The following is a 27,255-nucleotide window of genomic DNA, read 5'->3' on the forward strand; positions in this document are numbered from 1 at the left end:
CAGTCGTCACTGTACGGCATAGAATTAAGTCGGTGCGTCGCATTTTTTCAGAAGATTATACACGTGCCGGGCAGAACTTCAAGGTAAGAAGCATACAGCATTATTATAGCTTTAGTCTCCTATAATATTATATAATATTATATCCATAGATCTTAGGATCCCTGTAGGAAAATAGTGCACTTTCATAGTTTTGTACGACTCTTTAATCATCGCTTATTTTATTTATATGTAGCGCCTATATTATAGTTTATCAGCTTATATACAATATATATAGAAGTAGAATTGTTTCCCGGATATATCGCATCCACCAAGTATATAAAGTATATAATTATCAACATATAGTATAGTTGTAAAACAATTATGTCATTGTATAAGAGTTTAGATTACCTACATTTTGAAATTGTATTTAGATTATGATGATCAATGAACATATTGATTTTGCAAATTGGTGTTTTTAGTCATGGAACACCTTTTAGATCAGTAAAAATGTTGGGAAGCAAAAATTAGAAATTGCCCATTATTTTTTAAAGTTAATCGGGAAAAACTAAATTACGAAAACACGAGAATATATTTACAGAAAACACGTTTTTTGACAAAATCGAAATTGTATTTTTTTTTTGTGTCAACCCAAAAACAAATTATCGTTGATCCTTGAAGTATTTATCAGAAGTAGAGAAGTACAGAAAAAACACCATTTCACTGCTTCTCAATTCCTCATTGGTAAACATGATCAATAGACTTTCCCGTTTCAATACATTATTCTTGATCTTCTTTACATTTAGAATTTTTTTCTTTTTTATACTTAAGTTTTAAAGACTGTTCATCTTAGACTACTTTTGATTTTGAAATTTTTTTGGGTTTATATCAATCTTTCAATTAGACCTTCTTCAGATTCTATCAGTCTAATATACGTTTGAAAAATGTAATCAAATATAAAAAATGTATTATGAAAACTAACCTGTTCATCTTTCTAATCAAACAAATTCTAACATAATATTATAACAATAATTCTTCATTTGATCCTCCAAATTGGCTTATAAATTAATGTATACTATGTTACAGTGTAACCAACAAAATATTTTAAAATAGTACAATTGAATGACACTTGTATGGACTTCAAATTCCGTGGTTTTTGTCCGACTATCTATATATATATACTATGCCAATTTGTATTTTGTAGTCCAAATACTTTTTCAACGAAAAGTAGAGAAGTAATAATAACTAATAAGTAATTGTCAACTAAAAATCTACAAAATTAAAACTATATCCAAAATATGTCAGATAAGAAATGCATTTTTTTCATTTTTTAAAGCATTGTAAAATATAAAACAAACCATTGAGTTGTTTACAAATAGCTACAAATATAGTACCTAATATAGTGTATTTTGTATTCCTAATTAGTAATTAGTAATACAAAATATATATTTAGATATTTTTCAACATTATATATATATATATATATGGTTAAGCGGTTGTATAAATAATAACTAAAATAATAGTCATTTCATAATTCATTTTAAAACACACACGCGGACCGCCACACACACACACACACGTATATATATATATAAATTAAACATGATACCTATTACTATGATTTATGGGTTGGGCCTCCCCGAACACACGAATATATACGAGCTCGGTGACGGTGATATTATGGTCACCTCCAAGCTCACTGGACTATGTGTGTATAATACTAAACAGTACATTTATATTATCTGCAGGACATTTATAATTCGTTTGACTGGCAGCTGGCGATCCGATTTGTACCTACCTATAATGTTTATTTTTCCCACCAGTACCAGGTGTTTACAGATGGTAAAAAATAATTTAAATCACTTGAGGTATAATAATTATTATTTCAAGTCGACCTATTAGTCTTATCTCTTATGATACCTGTAATAATATTATCTGGAGTACCCGAGTAAACGTTATAGATAAATTACTATAATGCTGCATTTATACAAATACTACATTACCTTCATAAAAGTTTACTGAGGTAGAACTTTTACACATTATCCATGTATTTTATTATGAGATATTAAATTTAATATTTATTTTATATCTTCGTCTATTTTTGTATCGAACTTAAATATAGAAATTTTGAATTTACTTTCTCACATGCGAAATACATTTAAGAAAGACAATTTTGCTTAAATAAAAATGTCTCAAAAATATATCTAGTGCTAGAAGGTACAATATATTTTTATTTACGATAGTATAATTTACAGTCAACTTATTGAGAGGTATACATACATAATAGTAATTACTATACCGTCTTGTATTTACAAGACACTTATGACTTATAAGTTATAAGTAATATGGGATCTATGTTTTTCTTTTAGATGTATAAAAAAAACTGTTACAGTTTACGTTTGAAATTTTAAAAAATATACTTCACTTAAATATGAACTGTGTAAATAAATTATGAGCTAAATGTTAGTAGATTAGTAGTATGTATTAATGTATTAAAACTATAACAATATATTTGTAGGCGGGTGAAAATAAACAAAAATAAAATATGGTGCTATTTCGCGGTGTGTATAGGTTTTAATACACTTTAGTTCACCGTAAAATCGTCATCAGTATACCTTTATATTAATGAACTAATTCCGCCGAGATGGACAATCTTCCCCTGGTGATGGAGTGGACATTGCATTTGGTATGATAAATAAAATATTGTTTTCATTTATTAAAAAAAAAAAATGACTGTAACCTGCATTGTCAACTCTATTTATAAACCAAAAATTACTAGTTTTGCATAAGCCAAAACGAAATTCATGTTTGAGTCACCCTATAGAATAAAGTTAAAATATAAAAAAGAAGCTAAAAACATCCACATAGTCTCAGAGAATCTACTGAGGTGCGCTTCAAAACTTTGCTTGAAATCTGCTCGTCCAAACTGTATACAAACTCTTCAATATTGTGTACCAGGTACCTGCAATAGCCCAATATAGATTATCATATTTGTTTATTGTGTATATATAGCAAATGTCGTAAAATATTATGTTATTTTAAAACAAAATAAAATAAAGATGTATTTATACCACAACTAAGGTGCCTACCTGCCACTACATTTAGTCACGCCAATGCGTCATCTCAGCACAGGTAAAACAAGGGGTAAAACCACACGAGACACGATCGTAAAGCCATATAATAATACGATCGTCATCGATTCGTGGCACAGCAGCCGCGCGTATATAATGTCATAATATATTGTACGTGTCGCGCGTGATGGACGTGTCGGCGGGTTAGGTGCATTCGGCCGTGCAAAGGAATAAGAAAAAAAAATAAAAAAAAAATGTATATATCATCGCCGGCGGTAAATCATCTGGCCGACTGTTTCGATCCCGTTTTTTTTTTCGTTTTCTTTTAACGACTTCCCGATACATTATTATGTGTGTGCATTATACGCGCTCACCTCTGCGCACATTATAACATATATATATATATACATACATGCGCGTTCTGCAGACAGATTGCTTATTTTCGTACCCTATCCCTTATTAATAATCGTAAAAAGTCCGACGCGTCTGGTCCGGGGGATGGTTTTTTCTTCTCTCGGTTTTTTTTCTCCCCCTTCTCCATACGCGGTATTATATACGTATACCTACCGCGCGTAACACAACACCCATCGTCGTAGTGTATACACACGACACACGCTGCGGTAGATATATTATATTAAATATAAACATAATAATATACACACATATATTACATTCACGAGGTATAAACAAATGTGCGCCCAGAGATTGTTGTATATTATATCTTACGCGCACATAATATACCTCCTCGTTAGCCGCAACGTGCGTTTTTTTTTTTTTTTAGTTTTTTCGTCTGTTATTTGCATGCCACTTGAACACGTCCACCATATTAATAATATATAGTCCTCTCGCGTGCGATCAGCCCGTACGGGTCGCGGATCGTGTGTGGTTGTGGGTCAATATGCCGAAAAATCACTATAGGTGGTGTATATTGTATCATAAAAAATGTTTACCGATGTGTCATATTTTATGCTATTGTAAATAACACAGCTGTAGGTTGAATTTTTGATCTCCGCTTATAACGTACGAACACGGTATATTATTACAATAATATAATATGTGAAGATATAATATTATACCGGTCTGCTATCGGAGCCGCCGTAAGACCGTTAATATAAGTTTATTTTTGAATAATTGTTAAAAAAATTATTTAGGTATTACAAAAAAAGACAACGATCAAAATATCGAAAATTGTATTGTTTAATTTGAAATTACGGTAATAATTAAAATATTTATGTAATATCAAGTATGGTCAGAGACGAAAATTAAAAAATATGTTTAAACTTTAAAATGATCCTTTTCACTAAGTTTTGGATGCCACATTAACTCTGCCAAATAGAGTCTTAGAAAATTTCGAGCAGTACTTATTAGTTCGTTCCCTCCCATTTTGAAAAACATCCCAATTTTTCTACACGTTTTGGGTGTGAACTCCAGAGACAAAGTTGTACTCATATATAATATGGTTAACTCAAGTAACTTATTGACATTGATGACAACCTATACCTCTTTAATATTATCGTACGATTTCCAGCAGTCCAAAAATGTTTTAGATATACCTTTAATTGTTTTCTTTTTTTATACATGTTTTACAGGTTTTTTACTAAACTATGTATAACTTTACACTCGTGTTTATTTTATATTATTCAAATTATGTAGTAATCAACTATTAGATTTACGTTCACGCTTTTCAGTCTTATGATAATATGTATTGATATTTTATTGTTTATTAATTATTTTATCTTATATTTTTTTTAAATGTAGATTTTTATCTGTCTGTCTCTGATATGAAATGAAGTATCTTATTTATTTATTTCTATTGTTAAACCTCTCTGCTCCACCACAAGCTTGCTTAAAGGAGTAGATATATTAAAATCTTTATTTGTATTTATATTATATATATATATAATGTTAATGTATTATATCTAATAAAGATTTAAAAAAAATACCTATAACAATACATAATATATAGGTATATAATTGTTTCTGTGTGTTGTATACAAATAATCACAGAGTCTGGTGATTATATCATGAGTCTGCTAGGACGTGCGTACTTCACGTAAAATGCAATATAAAATTATAACACGTCTATAATAATATGTTTGCCTAAAATTTTGGTTGGCCACTTAAATTATAACGTGCATTCTATTACAAGCGTTTTAAATAGCCACTGCAGTCGTACACTGGTACTGTACCTACACATATATTGCATAATATAATATATTTATACTCTTACAATAATAGTTACAATCTCGCTATGTGTTCGATTCGAATTTTGTGTATATATTTTGTGCGTGTTCGATATTTTATTGACTTTGAAGGATTTATAATATCACGTATATGTGTTTATAATTGTGTATACTATATATAGTTTGGCCGGCCATCATCGACGTGGGTGAGCCTGACATACAGACGCATACAATACATATACACTGCGGTCATTTTAAATGTAGCCCTAGAAGCAAGCACGATAATAATATTCATATATTATATTATAATTGTATAATATATTAGGTACATAAATGAATCGCTTTTTGTTAAAAGGTCACATGTTACATTTTTTTCATTAAAAACGTTTTATTTTTGTTTTCTATCCCACGTGTATTAATAGGTCCATCATATGATCCATCGCAGAGATATAATATTTAGAAGAGAATACATGTCAGCTATGACCAGTAGCACTCAAATACTACAATATTGTTTAGAAAAAGTATCGTTGCCGGCGATAGGTGTAGAATGGAGAGGGGAAGAAGACTATAACCTCCTCTAGAATTCCGTTAGGTTAGGTTAATTTTTTTCTTGTCTCAAAACGCGCAAGAAGTTCAGGCAGCTTCGCCTATACCACAAGCAAAAAATGCTATGGTCCCCCAAATAAATTCAGGCTAATATAAATAAATATACATAAATGTCGGCTATCTCGAGGAGGAAATGTAGTTTTTTAAATACCTAAATATTTTTTAGTTAAAAAAAACCAAAACTTAAAATATTAGTAATTATATATATACTATTTTTTTTGATTTTTGTTGAAAGGGCCAAGTGAAATAATTTTAAACTTGTATTAAATTGAATAAAATGTTTTTAAAGTAACAAAATTTGGTATACACACTGAGTACCCCGTACAAATAAAAAAAATTATACATAATAGTTATCATATTATGTTGGAATTTATGTAGTTTTATATAATTTTTCCAAACTTCATTTGTTGAAACACATTTACATACGGCATTTTAACGAAAAACCATACATATTATAACGACAAAATCTACAACACGATTATCACTTGACATAAAAAATCAAAAAAAAGAACCTATCAAAAAAAATTTCTGACAAAACACATATATGATTATTATTACACATACATTAATTAATGAGTAAATTATTAACATAGTAATTACCTTAATAATAATGCAATCTTAATGAGTGAAATACGGAGAGAGGTTATTATACTTAGACAAATGTGTTAAGTACTCTTAAATGTACAAACCACCTATATTAAATATTTTATCACATCATAATGTATCATAAATACAAAATATTATATTGCTCTTAATTCATTTTTAGTTTTAACAATGTGTTAATTAAGACATTGATCTTGGTTACTTAATGGCATGTGGTTAATTGCTTAATTTATTAATTTTGCACTGCAACCATGTTTGTACTAAACAAGAGTGATTTATAACATGAATATTTCTCTACAATGTACATTAATTATTATATACTCTGATTAAAGTTGTATCAATACGCAAGACCTTTCAAATTTATCTGCTGACCTCGATCACCGGAATGAAATGATCTCGGGGTTTCCGGCGCGCGTCCCCTTCATAATATACATCCCGAATGGTGAATATTGCCGAATTTTCACTTGTGGGTACAATGTAAATGAATACAAAAAAGAAATGAACATATTTCTTACACTTTAACCACGTCGATTGACACGACTTGGATACACCAGGCCAAATAGAACAACGGCCGAGCAGGAATAGCGCGGATACCTTTCAATTCGCATTCCTGAACCATATATTACAACTTAGTGGAACGTCAAAAACGGTCGCAAGTATGTGGCAGAAGTCCAATACAATAATGGTCTCATGGATCGGAACAATTTATTAGTTAAAAAAAATTTAATTCACGTCCGTGGCATATATATTTGGCCGCTTTTACTTGAAATTTATAACGTTTATTTGTGTGAACTTGTATAGGTGCGAGTTTTACAGGCTAGTTTATGTCACGAGTTGAGATTATAGGTAGGTATATGGATTATAGATAGACCCATAGATCACATAATACCATGTACATAATAGTCTCGTATGATACCAAATCCTGAAGTGACTATACCAAGCTGTGATATATATGATCAAAAAACTGGTCACACATTAATCGGATTTTAGTATTTTACTTTATAGTTATAATCATTACCACAATATTTAAATTTGGTGTGATTTAAAATAGATAATAAGTACGTCCCTTATTATCTCTTGCACAAACTATTTTCTTAAAGAGATTATATAATATTAATATTATTGTATACTTACGAGAAGAATTTCCTATACTTTTGGTTATTATGGTTTCCACTATTGAAAGATTTCAGTTTTTATTTTCGCATTTTGACTTTTGAGGTTATTTTTTCGCAATTTTAACTGGCACTCAACAAATAAAATGCAGGTATTACCTAAGTATTAAAAAAAAATTTGTAGTTTAATACCTATAATTAGTAATTACAAACAACTAATAGGTACCTAATTTAAAATATAAGTATATACATATAAATTAATAGTACATTTTTTTAGTAATCCTGAAAGTTTAGTTATCACTTGGTAACTAAAAATAGATCAAATAAAATTGTTTTTTTCCTGTTAACCGACAGCAGTGAGTCTGTTTTAACAATACTACTCCTCAAATAAAAATGTTCTTAAATACCTAGTTTAATTAAGTTGAGTAATTTTTTTTACTTATCTTATCAAATTGATAGGTTTATCAATTAAATTAAATATTCAAATTATTGTCAGTAAATTAATTGCTCATATTATAAGAAAATTATATTTTCGTAGCTATATAACAAATTGTGATAGATTTTCTTTACAACTTAAGAATATGGTAAGGACTGACAGCTGACAAGTGACAACTAATGGTTAACTATTAATAATGAAATCCAATATATTAAATGTCCAATAGAAATTATTAAATTTGAAGTTTTACCAAGAAGCTGTATATTAAATATTGATACATTACCTATGTGACTAGGTATATATGTTACGGCTACTGTATAGTAAAATAATTAAATTGAAACCACTTAAGTGAAACATTATTATTTATTTTTCTATACATATTATGTTTACAGTTGGTACCAATTGACAGAAACATTAGAAAAAAATGACTAGGATAATATATTACCAATAGGAAACACATTTTTTCAATACTCTTGTGTTAAAACTACCTACACGAGTGCACTTATAAAATATAAATTATTATAACTTATAAGTTAAAATATGTTGTAAATATTCAATTCCAACCTAAGAAATATTGAAAAATAACATCCTGAATCGTAAAAAAAAATGAACACGACAAAATATATAATTTATGTATTTATGTAAGTAATAAATATATAGGTACATATATGGCTAAACCATTTATGTACTATGGCCAAGGTGGATTTATACATTTTATTAAATTTATAAATCCACCTTGACTATGACACTATGTAATGTCACAGATTATATAAGTATATTAATATAAATATAATTTGTGGTAATCTTTGGTGGTATAATGTTGTTATTTCAAAAGTCACATTCTGAAAAAAATCTTCACTGCATACCTGCTAAAATGCATCACCGGTCGATCAAATTTCTTGAATTTCGATCGTTTATTATAATTTTGAGTGATATCTCATCAATATTGTAGTATATATAATATAGACTAATAGGCTATATAAATGTTAATGTATTACAATATGATGCTCTTTGATTTTAAGTTACAAGACACACATCATGAATCACTTGAAAATAAATAAAATTATAGGTATTTCAAAATGTAGTATGTATAATGAATAATGATAAAATGTGTGTTGAGAGGGTGGAGTAAAAATACCACTTTTGCAGAAGCACAATTTTGAGCCCCTTTACAGTTTGCGTCATTGACTTAGGCACAGTTCGCCAAACTCTCGTTATTGCATAGATATATAATAAATAATTAATAATATAGGTGCCTATAAAATATATTCTACTCTCTGCACACCTGTATATTATTTTATAAGCAAAGTTATTACTTATTCATAAGATATTTTATCATTCATTATTTTAAAATGTATATTTTTTTGATACCTGCTATTAGTCCGTTATTACTTATTACAGGGGTGGGCAACTGGCGGCCCGCGAGCTTTTTTATCTGGCCCGCGCTACATTTTCAAATTGCATTAGGTAAAGGTATACAAGTCGATTTTGCCGCGTTGTCATTAGAAGCCACACATCCTCAAAACTCTCACTAAACTGCAAATAACTATTTATATTTCAATATTTAATTAAATTATTTTCAATAACGCTTTTTGTATTACCTATTTCATTATAAACAAAATAAATGCTAATTAAAATGTATATTTTGAATGACCTTTTTTTGTTTTTGCTTTCTATGCTCTGGCCCGCTAGATTTTAAATTTCTAAAAATTGGCACTCTAGTAACTTTGAGTTGCCTATCCCTAACTTATTAGAATAGATAGAACTTTGTTTTAGATTATGAAATTAAAAAAAAAAAATTCCAAACAAAAATAAATGCTTGTATACTTACCGGATGGTTTTAATAACGAACACAATAAAAATATGAAAAAATAAACTCAAATAGGGGAAAAGGTCTATAACGACTATAACCTACCTGCCTATTAATTGTTCAAAATGATAAAAAAAAAGACAAAAAGCTGTAAATAAATTGTTCTGATTTTGATGTAAACCTCGTGAATTGTAATACTAGACAAGCAATGAGTGAATGGAAAGCAAACAACATTAGGCGCTTTTTAATGAGTCGATTACTCGTAAGAATGGTAGTGCAGAGTAGCAGGGTAAGATTAATTGATCATTGATGTGAAGATTATTGTATTTTTTTGTTAAGTATAAATGAAACCAAGTTTTTTTACAGTTTTCGTATATAAATAATACAATTATTAAGGTTAAAATGTCAATGGAGGAGGGGGTTAAAAATTCCTCTATCTACGCCTATCTGGGACGGCTGGATGATCTACTTTGGATCAAACATAGGTTCTTTAGCCAACAAATTTGGGGGAAACGGAGATTCATTATCTGTATAATTATTTAAAACATAATCGCTAAATTCTGAGCAGACTTTATCATTTGGACAGACACTCATGAGTATTGAACGGATTTATATGTAATAGAAATACAGAAATATGAACATATATATGGAAGTATAATTTATGAATTACTTACCATGTAGGTTACTTATTTGTTTCAATTCGATAGTGTTTATCGGGAACCAAAATACAGGTTTCAAATATTCAGATACCAAAGAAAATGAATTCGTTCTTGGTACAGTCTATTTACGTCAAATTTACCTGGGAATACATTTTACATTAACTACTCCAAGTTCAATTCATATATTTTAAAGACACGACAAAAATTTAAAAAAAAAATGTATTTGGGCAAGGATATTAAATTTAAATTGTATTAAATATTTTTAAATCATAATCAATAATAACCTATCATAAGGAGTATACTATGCCAATATATTATACCCAGGCACATACAAAAAAAAAAATGTGTGGGGGGGGGGTCATAAACAAATTGTCACCGACCAGTTATTATAGTTATCGATGATTGATATAAATAAATTACACAACTATCAATTTTCGGGGGGGCNTATGCGTGCCTGATTATACCTAAACATTGTCTACAGCCAATGTATTCCTCTCTTTTGCTTGTCGTACATTACATCCTCATTAATTATAATAATTAAAATAAACAAAATACAAACGAGAAATGAGTATATCGCATATACCTGGGCCACCTATGTAGTGTAACTTATAAGTTATAACAAATGTCTAATAAAATCACACTGCGATCGTTGTTATTCGATGATTTGATAACGGAGACCGGAGTACCTAGGAACATCGTGTCACATGATAAAACTGATATGAAACTAGTTTTCAGTATAGTCTACCCTAAAATATACAGAACTTTAAAATCTATAGATTTATGAAAATGACCAATAAATACGAGTTACAAGTGTTACAGAAGGTAGGTAATAGGTATGTAGTGTCTTTAAAATATATGAATTAAACCAAGTCTTTAATGAAAATTAACACTGAGAAATTTTACACGGGTACCTAAATTTGGCGCAAAACGACTGTTGGAAAAACAATTTAGTATTCAAACCCCCCCCCCCTACAGCCCGGGCACCACTTTATTGAGTCCCGGCTACGCTATACTGACCTATATATACCTACAGCTGACGTACAGACGTGAAAATAATATAGAATATATTGTATATATAGTCATAATATTATATTGGTGACCAGTAATACCACATTCGTGTTTGTACGCAGGTACTCGCGGGCCACGGCTTATACCAGGATGTTATATTCATTCTTCACACATCACCGCTCACACATGGACACGGACACAAGGTGCTGGAACGCATTAAGTGTAAGATATTATGCGTAATATCGACTCTATATAATATGTATGTAAATATATCGAAAATAATAATAATAAACCCGAATAGCTAATATTGTAATATATGATGATGTATAGTGTATGTACTGTGCACACAAGACGTTAATACGACCGTAAACGTTGTTGTTTTTATCGAGAACTCTGCAGCGGTGTGGGTGCAGTGTTGCCCGGAAGGCGGGTGGTGCGGACGGACGTGTGAGTGTGACCCAGTGTTGACCACCCTTGGTGTTGGGTGATTTGTCAAAAAATTGCCCTCCGTCGGAGGGTGTCGTGTCGAAACCCGTGTGTCACACTAGCATATAAATACGACAGAGGTGGTTCGCGGAAACGTTAATCATCTTGGCGAGCTCAAATTATATATTATTACCATAATATCCATCACCTCGCTTATATATATATATATATATATATATATTGAACACACACTGCAGACATATTATTAGATGACATAATGTTTATATTTATACGAAAAAATGTTATATTAATGTATTATCGTTTGCGCAGTACCTACACACGCATATGTATGACCATATACCATAATATACCTATTATACCTACACGTGCAGCGATCGGACATGCGGTCCACATGCAGTGTGCCAGCCTGCAGCGCATGTCTCGTGGAAACATGGGTACATCGGATATTCGGATGTACTACATCCGTCACATTACATAATCGAGTTGTTTAACGGACTGAACACGTTTTTTTCTCATAAAGTTTTTGCCCCCGTGATAGGTAATTGACGGTTTTATGAAAAATACAAAAAATATCCTCCACCGCAATGTTTAGACAGATAAGTATGTGAAGTTCAACGCCGTTAATAATTTTAAGATGTAAGACTATAATAGTTTTATTATAGGTACCTATAATACGAGGTGTCCGATATGAACCATTTTACAGTAAGACACTCATTAGGTATCTCAGAAACACAAACTTTTTTGAAAATATTTCTTAGGCCTAATTTAAGTCGTCACAAAACACAATTTTTAGAAAAATTTTATTTTGGCTGGTACAGTGGTACCTAATTGGTTCCCGAGCCCCCAACCCCACATGCCGAATTGGTTCTTGTTTAAATTACTCACATTTTCCTTCTCAGTTTTACAGACTTACGACTGTCAGCTTTAAAATAGGCTTGGTTAAAAATGTGCGGTTGCGGTTATGTGTGTTAAAAAAAATAAAATAAGATACATACAATCTTAAAGTTGTTGATTTGCAAATTTGAGCAAACTTTCTTCATACATTAAATTCGTGTAGGTTTCTCATTAATGTACTCAGTCGTACAGTTTTCCAGGTATTGGTTATTTCTTTCCTGTTTGCTGGCAAGTTTCCTTACATTTAACATTATTATAATTCGAAATTGAATACAACACCAATACAAAAATTATCGCCATTTTATTGCCTATAAGAGTATTGGAGTGTAGGTACATTTATGTTTTATACCATATAATTTATATATTGTACCAACTATACAAACATATAATTTATTATTGCAAAGGAGTGCTTAAAAATGAAAATTGAAACTATTTTGACCTGAACACAAACGGGAACCAATTTTTGGACTCAACTTATTAATATACCTTTTTCAAATGGGAATCATTTCGGTTACTCCTTTTATTTTATGTAGGTAAATTACAGTTCTTATTTACTTAATCCAGGAATTTCCGACCACTGTGTCGTGAAATTCTCCGCGTATCTATGCCGTGTGGGTATTTGTTGTAATTTTAATTTTATGTGTGTACCTACCTAATAGGTATTTCATAATATAATTTCACATTCATTTGAAGACTTCGGTTTTTTATGTTTATTGAAATTGTTCAGATAAATGTTGCCTTCGACAGTTATACGTCTCTAATAAAATACGCGTGTGTGTAGTGGAAATCTATAGAAGTATCAAATGTGACCACAAGTTAAAATATTTGGGAATCTGTGCTCAAAGGATAAGTTTAAGTCACAGACTTACACACGTGACACGTACAAGATATTATTATATAGGTAGGTACTACCCAACAATAAAAAGCGGTTAAGTTGATAACGCTTTGCTGTACATTAGTCGTCACGAGAAGTCACAGTAATGGACGTATTAAATTTATTGGTAGACTACCAAAAATTCTGAGGTAAAAAAATTCTTAGGAAAAATAGTACATAATATAATTTATTCTGTAAAAGGAAAAATACGATGTGGTACACAATATCAAACGTTCCAATTAGTATTAATATGAATTGAAACTAAATTATTTTTACCTTATGAAATTAATAAAATAAATTCTTGTAGGTATAAGTACTTACCAATATAGCCAATATAGGCAATATCACAACTTTTTTGGAGTTTGAGCGCGGCTTGACTTTTTGCAGCATGCAATATTTAAATACTTTAGCTTTTATCTTGATTATCTGGTTTGTCGAGTTTTACTCGTATAGCCTATATAGCGTATACATTCGATATAGGACTGGACAAGATACCTCAAAAAAGCATCTAAATACCAGATACATTTGTAATTATAATATCTAAATACAAGGTATCTACCTACATGATACTATAATATTTTTAAAGATACTAGTTACGAGATACAGTCCTCTACCTTAAGGATAGAAGATACTTTATATATTTATTCAATAATTTACTTTGGATACAAATTAGCTTTTTTTTATTTTAAAAAGAAATGATTTATACTCCATTAAAAAATACTTACACAATAAGTAAATGTTAAGAAAAAAAATAAACTTTTATTTTTAAATTAGCAATGTTTATTTATTAATTCATTATTTATTAAATGTTTAAATTTAGATTAGGTATTCATATAATTATATTAATCCATGTTTTGAAATAAATTCCTGGTCACCTTTTAAAAAGACTAATTTTTTTAAACAATAACTTATTGGGCAATCAGAAAAATATTTGTATAAATGAAACATAATTTTCGAATGTATCTATAGTATCTTAATCATAAAAAGATTCCAGATACAAGTCAGAAAAGTATTTAAATACACGATACAATTGTATCACAAATACGTATCTTAAAATATATTAGTATCTATGAAACTGCCCAGCCTTGGTGGTGGTCGGTGGGTATATATCCATCGTGTACATACTGTACGTACGATAACTGAATAGTTGTCGTTTTTGTCAGTATGGTTCGAAATGTTGTTGATTGATTAGTTGCTATTGAAGAAAACAATGTCAGAAATCGTAGGTACAAGTAAACGAAATAGGCACTAACATAGTTGTGAGTGAGGTTATTCATATACTCTTCAACATACTTTAGCAAAAACAAAACGATGGAAATGTAATAAAAAATACTTAGTATAATTGCCTGGGAATACTGTCTCCATCGTCGCAGTTAGCAAGCTCTGTACTTCAAATTGAACACAACCACGTGGAGTCAAATAACGACAATCTTGTGATAAACCAAGTCAGATATATTATGTGCAAGTTGTAAGTAAAATACCAGCCGAAGCTTTATTGTTTTTACGAAAAGAAAGTGATGTAAAACGAACAATTAGAAACCGAAGAACTAACAATAATCAAGCATTCAATATCAATTTCATAAATGAAGATACATATTGTTATAAAAGGTAAATACAATGTGTAAATGTGTTATTATTATTATTTGACGCAACCTACGTGAATAGACCACTTAGAAAAGTATGGGCTGGTACGAAATTTAAATTTAAAAAAAATAATTCCACTTTCTCATCCGGATACTCGGAATATTCATAAAACAACGATTGACGGTGACGAATAATGTACCTATGTGAATCGTGGAATAACAGTTTAAGTCATTTAGTTTGATAACAGTCATCACTCATCCGACTATTGAGACACTCATCCACAAAACGAAATTAGCTACCAACAGTATGGAAGAGGCCTGTAAAAAAAACAAAACTAAACACAAATCCGACTGGTTACCTTATGTTTTTATGCCAACGAATAGATATTTCCTCTTCTTGTTGTGTCCAGGCTTTAAATGGATGCTTTATTATAGATAATCATATGTATATATAATATATATATCATATATGTAATCATTAAATTACAATAAAATACAACTAAATTCATTTTTGCTAAACAATTGTATTTGAAAATTGCCATTTGTGTGAATAAAATGTAATAACATATTTCAATTGTTTCAAGAACTCACAAATAATATTTTGAAATTACAACAAAATAACTAAAATCGTTATCCTTCTTTCAAACATCTAATTTCGGACAAATTTTGAAGTTAAAATGTCTTAAATTTTTTTTTAAATTTTTTTGTTTTAGTATAAACTGCTAAACTTAGTACTCACCTTGTACTAGATTACCTTGTTTTAGATTTTCAAATTTTTCAATCATTGTTATAAAAACTGAACATTTAAAATTTTTAACGACAAAATAATTTTCAAATTTTAAATATAGTCAACATTTTTAATTTAAGTGTTTAATATTTTTAAACTGCTATTGTAGCAATGTGTGAGGCCTTGTTTAAAATTTCCAAGCGTTTTGACCCCTCAACGATAAAATTGTATTGATATTTATAGAAAAAAAAGTAAAGAAATGGAAAATTTCAAATGTCTTTAAAAAGCTTAAGACGAGTCAAAATATTGTATGCGATAATTACGCATGGAAAACAATAAAAACTGAAAGCTGGTGAAATTTAGTATCTATAGTTATTCATTTTTGAATTACAACAATAAATGAAAATCGTTCCATGAAAAATTGGGCGATTACCTACTTCGTAAAAATTTGAACTCCATCACTGATAAAAATTCAATTTGACTTTCCAGTGGATATTTCTTTTTTGTTAATAGCAGACAAACGGATAAGAGAATCTTATGTTAAATATTCTTAGATAACATTTTTAAAACCCAAAATGATTTGTACTTTTTCGTGATTTTAATGAATTGTGTCAAAATAATAACTTCAGATGAGTGGTAATATTTTGAAAATGTTATGGCATGTAAAAAATGGTAATATAAATATTCAATGAAAATTTCATAAATATTTTTCTTTTAGTTTTAGTTTTGTTTTATCGTGTGCTTTTGAAAATTACTGGGAATTTTGACATCTCGAAATAAATTTAATGCAAGGGTTCCCATAAGATGCTTTAATAGTAGTTCAAAAATATACTTAGGCATGATTATTTTTATCTTATTTAAATTTCAAATGCTGAAAAAATTCATCTTAATCCCAAATATTTGAAAATACAGTGCTTAAAAATATGACAACACGATATTTATTGTCTATCTCTGAGTGCTTGACCCATAACATGGCAAATTTGTGTTCAGCAAAATCAATTTAGTGTTGTTAGATAACTAATATCAGAGTAACTGACATATCATTAAACTTAAAGTTAAGAACATAATTTGTGCTTATACATTAGCGCATTAGCCTGTTAATGGTATTTTAATTTGTCTGCAATATAATTCTTTTTTTGTAATAATTATTATTAAACTTTGTATCATTCTTTTTTCTTGTCAAACATTTAATCTTTAATGATATCTCTTTTCTTATGTGTAAAGTGTAATAATGTACTAGGTCTTGGGTGGTAGGTATTATAATAAAACCAATAAATTGAATTAAACAAATAATTAAAAATTAGTATTTTAAAAGTGTATATTTTACATACCTGCTAAGAGTTTGCATATGAATTGGAAAATGAGAAAAGAGCCAGCTTAAAGTTTTATTATAGTAAATTGAATATTATAGCTAACAACACAGATTGGTTCTGCGAAACATAAATTTGTGTGTTGAGCTCCATACAAAAATGTAATTAGTATAATGTTTAAACATAAACATATTATTTTATATTGAATCTGTAAGTCAACTAAAAATATGATTAACTAAAGCAGTGGTTCCCAACCTTTTTGGTACTACGGACCACTATGAGAACTTTCGATACGTCACGGACCACCTCAATTGTATACCTTATTTTTCTTATAAATAAGAATCAATTTTTTTTCACATATTTTAGAATTTTGATTATTATTACATGAATAAAGGCTTTTAATAACATGGGTTTCACTATGTAATATAAATTTATAAAGAAACGACTTACTATACACGATTGTCAATAGTTAGTGTTATGCCTCAAAGGAAAATGAAATTATTAAAATATTTTTACATTTTGTAAGTATGGCTCACGGACCACATGTCAATGTCTCGCGGACCACTAGTGGTCCGCGGACCATAGGTTGGGACCCTATGAACTAAAGGAACACATTACTTTATGAAGAAGCTGTTTTAGGATGGAGTTTAATGGTATAAAGTTGTAAAAACAAAAACTTAAGTATTTTTATGTTCATTAAAATCCAGTTTATATCGAAATGTGACAAATAGAAAATATTGAAACTAAAATAACATTTTATACATACTGTTGTAACTATTATTTTTAAATACCTATTATAATTTTGTTTATTTTAATGAACACAATTTCAAAATGGAAAGATTTCCCCCCTACCATTACAAAAATCAAGGCCCAGGTTAGATCACGAGATGCATTTGTGAATAAATAAATAATTATAATATCATGTAATCACAAAAATTTTAAATTCATGTTTATTGTAAAATATGGAACTATTTCAGTCCAAGAATATAATTTAAAAATTGTATAATGCTCATTATAATTGGTCCCCAAGCCACAAACCAACGTAGCCAATCTAATAATTGGCCATACAAAACATGAGGTTTTTCCCATCTGAACAATTAAATAGTTAAGAAAAAGTACAAATTACATTAAAATGTAGGTAGCACACATTTAAAAATTAACATAAGTGAACTATCATTTATCAAAGTAACAACAATAGAGACCTACTATTAAAATATAGCTGATTTAAATTTGATAGGTGACCTATATGAACTATTTCAAATGAACATAATAATATTATATATAATTTAATACATAATATTAAAATAATTGGACATTTTATTCATACATTTGGTATTTATAATGTATTGTCAACTTTTAATTTCTTAAATAACTTTGAATCTAAATCAATCCTCTACCATAAAAACAAGTACATAAAATGACAACTTTAATCCTATTATTCAACATTGCGAGACAGAGAAATTTATTGTTGATAGAGAGTAGTACATTTTTTTATCCATGAAAATAGTTAATATTAAATAATTGAGGCAAAATCTGATTATCACAGAAAATAAACATTTGACGCACTTATTAAGATTTAAACACAATGCTGGTTTTCCGTACACAAATGATAAGAAAATAAGAGCCAAAACCGAAATCCAGAATTTAATTATTCAGGTTCAAAGCCTTGATAAAAATTTAAATACTTAAAAAAGAATTAAAAACATTCTATTGATTGCAAAATTTAAACCATTAGTATTATTGAATAATAGAATAAATTACCTTAAAATATAAAGACAAATTCATATTTTAATAATTTTACGAGTAAGATACTAAGATGCAACTATCAATCTTCAATCAATCTTCACTGTCGATAACTGTTTTGCACAAATAAGATTATTAAATAAATATTGTAAAATAAATAGTGATAATTGAGCAACCAAATTTTGTAACAGTGAAGATTATATATTGTGACGGAACTATTTATAATGTTTTGAATGCTCAACTCAGTTGTTTATAACCATACTCGAAGTTGAAAATGAATAAATCTTTATTCATTACCAGTGATAAAGCAAGAGTATGGCAAACTTTGTGCTTAAAAACAACATTTTTTCATTATACATAATATATTTTGAAATGTGTATGATTTTGTTTATTTGTACACACTACGTGTGGATTTAATGATGAAATTATGAAAATAGCACAAGGAATATTCCAATTGTGTTTCATTAATTGTTGTTATGAAAATAATGGTTAAAAAGATAGCATTAAGTCAATTTTTTAATTGGTAAAAAGCCGCTTTTTTGTTTGCTGGGGGCACTAGCGAGTTTTCCTACGCTATTTTTCATTCCAGATAAATCATTTAAAATATATAACTGCTTCATTACAATTAGTTTTCTTGTTGGCGGTTAACTATCCATAAATTGTTATTTTCTATTAAATATATAATATACTATTTAGTGATGTTAGTTTACAAACAATGAGATTTTATACAAAACTATTATGGTTATATGTTTCCATAGAAGATGACGTCAACAAATTTACAAATTCCATTTTAGTAAAATAATCTTATACAATTATTCTAAATAATATCTTCTTAAAATATTTCAACTTAGATAAAATATTTATATTAAAAAGGATACGGATTACGGAACATTCTTTTCAAATCAACTTTCTCTTTACAATAAGGACATGTTTGTTTTTTACCAACAATACACCATCCTCGAATACAGAATTCATGAAATCTAAAAATGTAAAAATATATTTTGATTATAATTTTATTCTAATATAAATTTAACAATTTTTAACAAACTTACGTATGATCACATGTTAATTGGAAAGTAGATTCAATTATACCTTCTTCACCAGCATTCACTAATAATTTGTTACCACAAACAGCACAAATATTTTTATCCAAATTTCTAGTTGGCATTCCTTGAGGTGTATAATACTAATAATATTAATACAACAATAAATAAATAATAATACTTAGATAGTGAAATGACTTATCAATAGTCTATAACTATTTACTCATTACATTTTTTAATGTTATAAAGAGATTGATATTATGGGACTATATTTGTAATTAAGTGTTTAAGTTTTATAATCCAAGCACAAAATTGATGAGTTTATTAATGATGTGCATTTCTTTAAAAACTATTTTTAGCAAAGTGCATTTAAGAAATTAAATATTTTATACAAAGTATACTTATTAAGTTATTGAACAATTTATTTTATAAATTTTAAACTCTTACTCCCAAGTGTGCAGCCATTTTAGATGCACATATTTCAGCAATATCTTGTCCTAAGACACCAAAATACAACCCATAGTACATAATTATCAATCCATAATCCATCCATATAGCTGGGTTAACATTGAATACAACACTGATGCCAAAGAATGCAGCAACCATGATAAAGTATCCAACAATACCAAGTACATAAGTTAGTTTGTAGATGAAATAGAACCATTTGTACACCAATCTGGATAACATTTATGCCATCACACTATATACAACATGATGTATTATGTTATATAAGTACTCGCCTTAGCGATAAATATGACAAGCCAAGGGCGCCCACTATGGTTGTAATGGGAAAGTGGTTGAAAACTACCCAAGATGGTTTTGAAACCCAAATTTTGGTATCAAAATATATTTAATATATAGTAAAATTATTATTTTTACTACTTACTCAAGAATCAAAAATTAAAATATTCTTAATCTTGATTTTAGTTATTTTGTTTTTAATTCAATGGAGATTGCTAATTAGGGGAGGGAGATTAACGTTATGCACAAACTGCACTGATTTTCAAGGGGCGCCCCTGTGACAAGCATAAAAAACATACCTAGGTGTTGATCCTTGTAAAGGTTTTTCTAAAGCTTTTCGTACCACTAGTCCTGTGATCAATGAAAATAATGTCCAAAATATAATAAACCTCCAATATGACATACGAATAGACATAATAAATGGTATTATCCATAAAGCTAAAGATGTAACAACCTAAAAAAAATAATCAGTTAGCACAAGAGAACATAATATAAATATTAAAAATACAATTTACTTGAAATGATTTAAAATGTCTTCTTTTCCATTCTAATAGCACTATTTGTGCAACAATCATGGTAATCATTAAAATTATCAACATCTCAGCATGCATTGACTCGTGGCCTTTATGCAGTTCATGTAGTTTTCTATGCTCTTCTCTAAGAATCAAAAAATTATACAATAAATTAAAATAATAACCTAACATAATACAACATAAGAATTCTTTGTGAAAAAAAATTAAAATTTTTATATATAATAATTTTAAGTTATGATTTATGGATAACAATTTTTAGGTATAAATTTCTATAAGACATAAGTATATTGAGGTTTTATTATTTATTTATATTTCATTAATTCATACAATTTGTTTCTAACTATACTATTAGTTACAATGTGAAAACAAAAAACTTATAACTATTATTAAATATTGAATTTTCATTTTTATTTCTGTAACTAAAAATGTCAGATAAAATTGTATTAGAAAAGAAATCTGCTCAAACTGATGTCTTACAATAGTCAATAGCCCTTAATTATTAAGAGGACTTTACACTGACATTTATTGTCTCCGTTTTACAAGTGCGTAACATACCAAATTTTACACCCATCAGATCACATTTAACTTTGATGGTTTAAAAAATTAAAGTTAATTTACCTCTAATTAAATGTAAATATAAGATTATTATCTATGTCATCTCGTTGTTATTATTATAAGTATTTTAAGATGTACGGACAATTTACAATTTTAAAATACTCATAACTCGTTTTGAAATTAAAATATGATAAAAACCTCACAAGAAGACCTCGGTAAATCTTACCTTTAAATTTTATAAGCCAATTCACTCTAATTTTTAAGGTAACGGACCTAAATGTCATCTGCTGATCGTAAAATATTCTATGTTAAGCACTTTACAATTTGTATTTTGTATTTTGTACAACTAATCGTATAAAACTGTATTTTTAATGATTTGTATATTAATACATTAAAATGTGCATACCTCATTTGTTCTTCCCGGGTCAAAACTCTAGTGACATTTTCCGCTGGTTCAATCTAGAAAAAATGATAAAAATATTTATCAATGATACTTTATGTTTGCATATGTAAATAGTTGCTCATTATTAATTTATATGTTCAAATTATACTCACGGCCAGCTCTGTGATATTTATATCGTCCATTTCTGGATTTTGACTAATGTTTACTGATTACTTCACTAATATTTGGGAAATTTCTAGCAATACTATTGACACATTGTTGAATGTATTTAAATCATTGAATATCAGTTGACCATATCTAATATAAAACCTTAAGTATAGTTGATAACAAAACATTAATTATATAATAATATAAACACAGTTTTATATTGAATAAGAACATACCATTAAATGGATAATATAAGCTATTCTAAATCTGTAAGTAACCTTTTCACTTAGAAATCTCGATTCACCACCTGTTACGTTAAATAATCTGACAATTCCAATTTTAAGTTAAATATCTTGGACTAACTCTAGGTAAGCACCTAACCTTGAGCCCACACAAAACTGTTAACTTAAAGCTTTACCTCCTAATCCAAACTCTCCCTATCCAATAAACTTAACTTATACAAATCAATAGTTCGACCAGTTTGGAAAAACCAGATTGGTACTCAATTATGGAAAGCCATTTACAAAGCCATTTAATACCAAAACACTTTAGGCATTCAATCCATCTGCTTACAACTAGTAACGTCTTTCCTTTGGTATTTCACAAACAAAAATTACTACCCTTAATTAATTGGTGAAATTATATTACTAAATTTTTAAACTAACTTAAACTCTCACATTAACTGGTTAATTAAGCAACTATCATCTATCTCACTTCCTGGTAATGTAGAAAAACCAATAATGTCTAAAAAGTACCTAGTAGGGTGGTACTGCTGATAAATACTAACCTGTCAATAAGAAAATAACCATTAACCATCAAATTTACTCATCACAATTATTGTACTGTATAAATTGTAAATAATTTTAATAATAAAAAAAAAGTTTTACACTTACCTTCAAAATAAAATATCGAGATAATTTTTAAAAGAAAAACAGACGTCTTAAAAATTACGTCGGGTAAACCAATAGTAGGTTCGACTAAATTGTCACAACCAGTGAATTTATTTATACAACTTGTAAAAAAACATCACAGGAAGTATACAGTAGCAATGTAAACTATATTTTTTTTTAGGTAGCCTATCAATATTTACCTTTTGTAAATAATATTGTTCTATGATAATATCAATTAACTATCTACTTATTGCATTGTATAGTGATAAAAGATGAATTAATACTTCCACGGAATATCACGAACCACAGTAAGTTTTAGGATAATAGTTATGGGTATTCGACATATTTTGTTCTTACTTTACAATATTTGATGTGTAATCATTAAATTTTTTAATCTTTAATCAATATAATATTATCTATAATAAACGGGGTTCAGTCATATTCTTCTACAAACAATTTGTCCTACTTGTTACATTTTGCACTGTGTAGTAATATCACAGAAAAGGTGAAAATCATTGATTTTATAATAATAACCAAGTGTATGTAACTCAATTATTCATTATAATTTACAGACTTACAGTGTACGATATACTTAGCGATATTACTAATTTGTTAAGCACTACAGTTTATAAATTGTTGATAGGCTCAAATATGATGGGGAGGGCTTTAGGGACTAAGCATCCCCAGAAAATAATTTCAATAGCCTCTCTAAACATTTTTAAAATTTATTTTTTGAGTTTTTTCAACACTATTGTAATAGGGCTTCACTCCCCTTCCATCAAAATATCAAAAGTGTTTTGCGTCTATGATACTGTTGTATGAAATAATAATCGTGTGAATAGGTACGAATTCTGTTGGTGTTTTGTATAATATAATTATGATACTAAACTTTGTAGATACAAGTATATAACCGTTACATATATAAAGATCGCATTTGTATAAGCTTTTATAAATGCATTAAAATATTTTTTACTTTGTATAACTTATTATATTATTATTTACTCTATATATTATATAATTCACTAAATAAGCAAAAACAAATTTAATAACCTAATAGGTATCGGTATACAGCCATAATATTTTAAAAAAATTTTAAATTTTAACCAAATAAAAAAAAAAACAATTTTTGGAGAACAGTGTTAGTCACATCCTCGTGGTGTTCGCTGGCTAAATGCCTGTCATAAAAATAATATTACTTAAAAATAGCCTCTGCTGCAGGGCGCGATGTCTCACAGAGAAATTTATTCCTGAAATGTATTGGGCACAATTTACGGTTGTCCAATTTTTTTCCTTTTTTTATGGGGCGTTGAGGCTAGTTTAAAACTACTGGGCCAGGAGCCCAATCAATAATCATGATGCAGACCGATATATTGAAGCTAGATATTGTAGTCTAACTCGATACCTATACCTGTTTAAATTCAATAGCCAATATTATACAAGTCAAAAACTGTGAATTTTACAGAACAATGAAAGTTCGAAAAAAAAGTTCGGACGTATAGATGGAAAAATGATGTCAATAAAAATGTACACCTGAATATTAGATGAGCTGTGACGTGAAATAGTGTATTGCGTGGCGACTTTCTATGGGCAGGAAGTGAGGGAGTTACTTATTTCAATTTTCAGTCGTCACGAATCGCAGACGAGGGCTTTATTTCACCCAAAACTGAAATAAGTATTGGTTTTCCCGCACGAGCCACACGTCATATAACACCATGTGTTGTCACTACTCTGCTGCTTCTATCGATATTGTAGTCATCCAATAATAATCCATAGTGAACTGTTCTAGTTGGTCTCGATTCACGTTGACGTTGGCGTAACTGTTTGATACGGAACGGAACGGCAGAAACTCCTGGAGATGTCCTGCAGATAGTATTTGACATAAAAGATAAAACATTTCGGCACATTTACACGTGTATTAATCTGATTTGGACAATTACGCCCTTTCCAACCCCGAGAATCCTTGGGGTTAATCGTTATTTATGTTATGAGGATGTTGAAAGCGAACGTTTGTTTTCATGATTATTATCAAGCTCCCCTCTCCGAGGTTTTCCCCTTAATAGGGGAAATTACTGCTGTAGGCAAATGCCTACAATACTGTCTACGACAATCTTTCACATTTTTAGTTTGTATTTGGAAGTGTGCTTAAAAGTTTATCTCGCTCAATAAAAATGTAAAACCTATTGATAACAATACACCTATACATAATAAATACTATTGAAACCAGATGGATTGTAAAATATATTGGCTTTATTAAATAATACTGTTAAACATATCACCATAGTTTTATGTATGGACCGGTACAGTTCAAGAGTTTCTCCAGTCCAGTTTTAACTTTTGAGGTTTTCGTTACTCTTTTATTATTCTTATAGCATATTTTACTCTTTTAAGTCTTACCACAGTGATACTTCCTGTTGGCTGTTGCCTGTTACTATTACAGTGTTACGAGTTATTGAGTGTGGCCCGCTGAGAGACGATTCTGCAGCTATCAAAAACCAAGATCACTGTTTTTCCAGTCGAACGTTTAAGGTTACCTATCCAATATGTTGGCTATTTTTTCAAAGACGCGTACCTTGCTTAAAAAAGCAGGTTCGCAAACTGTTCGTCAGATATCGTCGATTAATTTCGATATCCAACAGAAGCAACCCATGGCCCCAACACAAGTCGAATTTACTAGAGCCAGGTAATTTCTAGGCCAAGTCGTGTAGGAACCAATAATTGTACGGTCGTATAGCAATGGCTTCTGTTCAATATTTAATCACCATCATTATTCTGAGGCATTGTTGGATACTTGGATGGCGAGGAATTCAACACCCTGAGTTGTTGATCTCAGTATAGTATTATTTATTTTTAATTATAGATATGGAGGGAAAAATGCAGTCACTATGTTGCCGGGCGCCGGCATTGGACCAGAGCTGATGGGTTATGTAAAAGAAGTGTTTTTAGAAGGTGGCATACCAATCGATTTCGAGACAATTCAGATCGATCCAAAATGTGAAAATAACGATGATCTGGAATACGCCATAATGTCTATTCGTAGAAACGGCGTATGTATCAAAGGCAACATTGAAACACAAAGCCTCGATTCTGGTATCATTTCGCGTAATGTCACCATACGTAACGAACTCGATTTATTTGTGAACGCCATACATGCGCAGTCGTACGATAACATACCAAGTCGCCACAAGAATGTAAATGTTATAGTTGTACGTCAAAACACTGAAGGTGAGTATGCAATGTTAGAGCACGAAGGTGTCAAAGGTGTGGTCGAGTCTATGAAAGTTATCACTAGAAACAATTCTACAAGGTTGGCCCGTTACGCATTTGAATTGGCCAAAAACAATGGTCGGAATAAAGTCACAGCAATCCACAAAGCCAATATTATGAAATTATCGGATGGATTGTTTTTGGAATCTTGCATGAATATGTCATTGAATTACCCAGATATCAAGTTTGATCACATGATTATCGACAACTGTTGCATGCAGTTGGTGTCTAATCCCCATCAGTTTGACGTGATGGTCATGCCCAACTTGTATGGTTCAATAGTGTCAAATGTAATATGCGGCCTAGTTGGTGGTGCGGGCATAATTTCGGGTAAAAACTACGGGGATCATTATGCAATTTTTGAGCCAGGAACCAGAAACACTGGTTCATCTATTGCAGGCACTAACACTGCAAATCCAGTGGCGATGTTAAATGCGTCGGCCGACATGTTAGAACACTTGGGTCACCAAGTGCACTGCGATAAGATCAGAACAGCTATATGTAAAACTCTCAACGAAGACAAGGTGCACACAGCTGATCTAAATGGTACTGCAAAAAGTTCTGATGTGGTACAAAATATTATCAAACACGTAAAATGCATTACGGGTAGAAACTAATCGTGCTTTGTATTGAACTG

The 27,255-nt window shown here is 29.5% G+C and overlaps 2 protein-coding genes across 4 annotated transcripts; one reads left to right on the top strand and one right to left on the bottom strand.

Annotated features, from left to right (window-relative positions):
- Positions 1-27,255, top strand: LOC111030047 (isocitrate dehydrogenase [NAD] subunit gamma, mitochondrial-like). Its single transcript, XM_022309363.1, has 3 exons — positions 1-83; positions 11,587-11,686; positions 26,212-27,255. The coding sequence occupies exon 3, from the start codon at positions 26,237-26,239 to the stop codon at positions 27,233-27,235; it is 999 nt and encodes a 332-aa protein (XP_022165055.1). The 5' UTR covers positions 1-83; positions 11,587-11,686; positions 26,212-26,236; the 3' UTR covers positions 27,236-27,255.
- LOC111030048 (RING finger protein 121) lies at positions 18,224-23,721 on the bottom strand. 3 transcript variants are annotated; one of them, XM_022309366.1, is made up of 9 exons: positions 23,358-23,486; positions 22,470-22,614; positions 22,321-22,373; positions 21,342-21,483; positions 21,126-21,280; positions 20,533-20,761; positions 20,095-20,228; positions 19,921-20,022; positions 18,224-18,388 (listed from the first exon to the last, which is right to left on the bottom strand). In XM_022309366.1, exons 2-9 carry the CDS (start codon positions 22,497-22,499, stop codon positions 18,268-18,270), a joined length of 966 nt encoding a protein of 321 aa, XP_022165058.1. In that variant the 5' UTR covers positions 22,500-22,614; positions 23,358-23,486; the 3' UTR covers positions 18,224-18,267. The 3 variants fall into 3 exon arrangements, with proteins under 3 accessions (XP_022165058.1, XP_022165056.1, XP_022165057.1); XM_022309364.1 differs by having other exon boundaries at positions 18,268-18,388; positions 22,470-22,626; positions 23,358-23,721; XM_022309365.1 differs by lacking the exon at positions 23,358-23,486 and adding an exon at positions 22,701-23,321 and having other exon boundaries at positions 18,268-18,388; positions 22,470-22,626.

This window comes from Myzus persicae, unplaced genomic scaffold (assembly GCF_001856785.1).
Source record: "Myzus persicae strain clone G006 unplaced genomic scaffold, MPER_G0061.0, whole genome shotgun sequence".
Lineage (NCBI taxonomy): Eukaryota > Metazoa > Arthropoda > Insecta > Hemiptera > Aphididae > Myzus > Myzus persicae.

Excerpts from the sequence above, each read along its gene's own strand:
- LOC111030047 (XM_022309363.1), top strand. The coding sequence starts at position 26,237 with ATGTTGCCGGGCGCCGGCATTGGACCAGAGCTGATGGGTTATGTAAAA.
- LOC111030048 (XM_022309366.1), bottom strand. The coding sequence starts at position 22,499 with ATGGACGATATAAATATCACAGAGCTGGCC. Across the intron at positions 21,281-21,341 it reads GACATTTTAAATCATTTCAA|GTTGTTACATCTTTAGCTTT; the intron begins GTAAATTGTATT and ends TATTTTTTTTAG. Across the intron at positions 20,762-21,125 it reads TTACAAGGATCAACACCTAG|ATTGGTGTACAAATGGTTCT; the intron begins GTATGTTTTTTA and ends AATGTTATCCAG.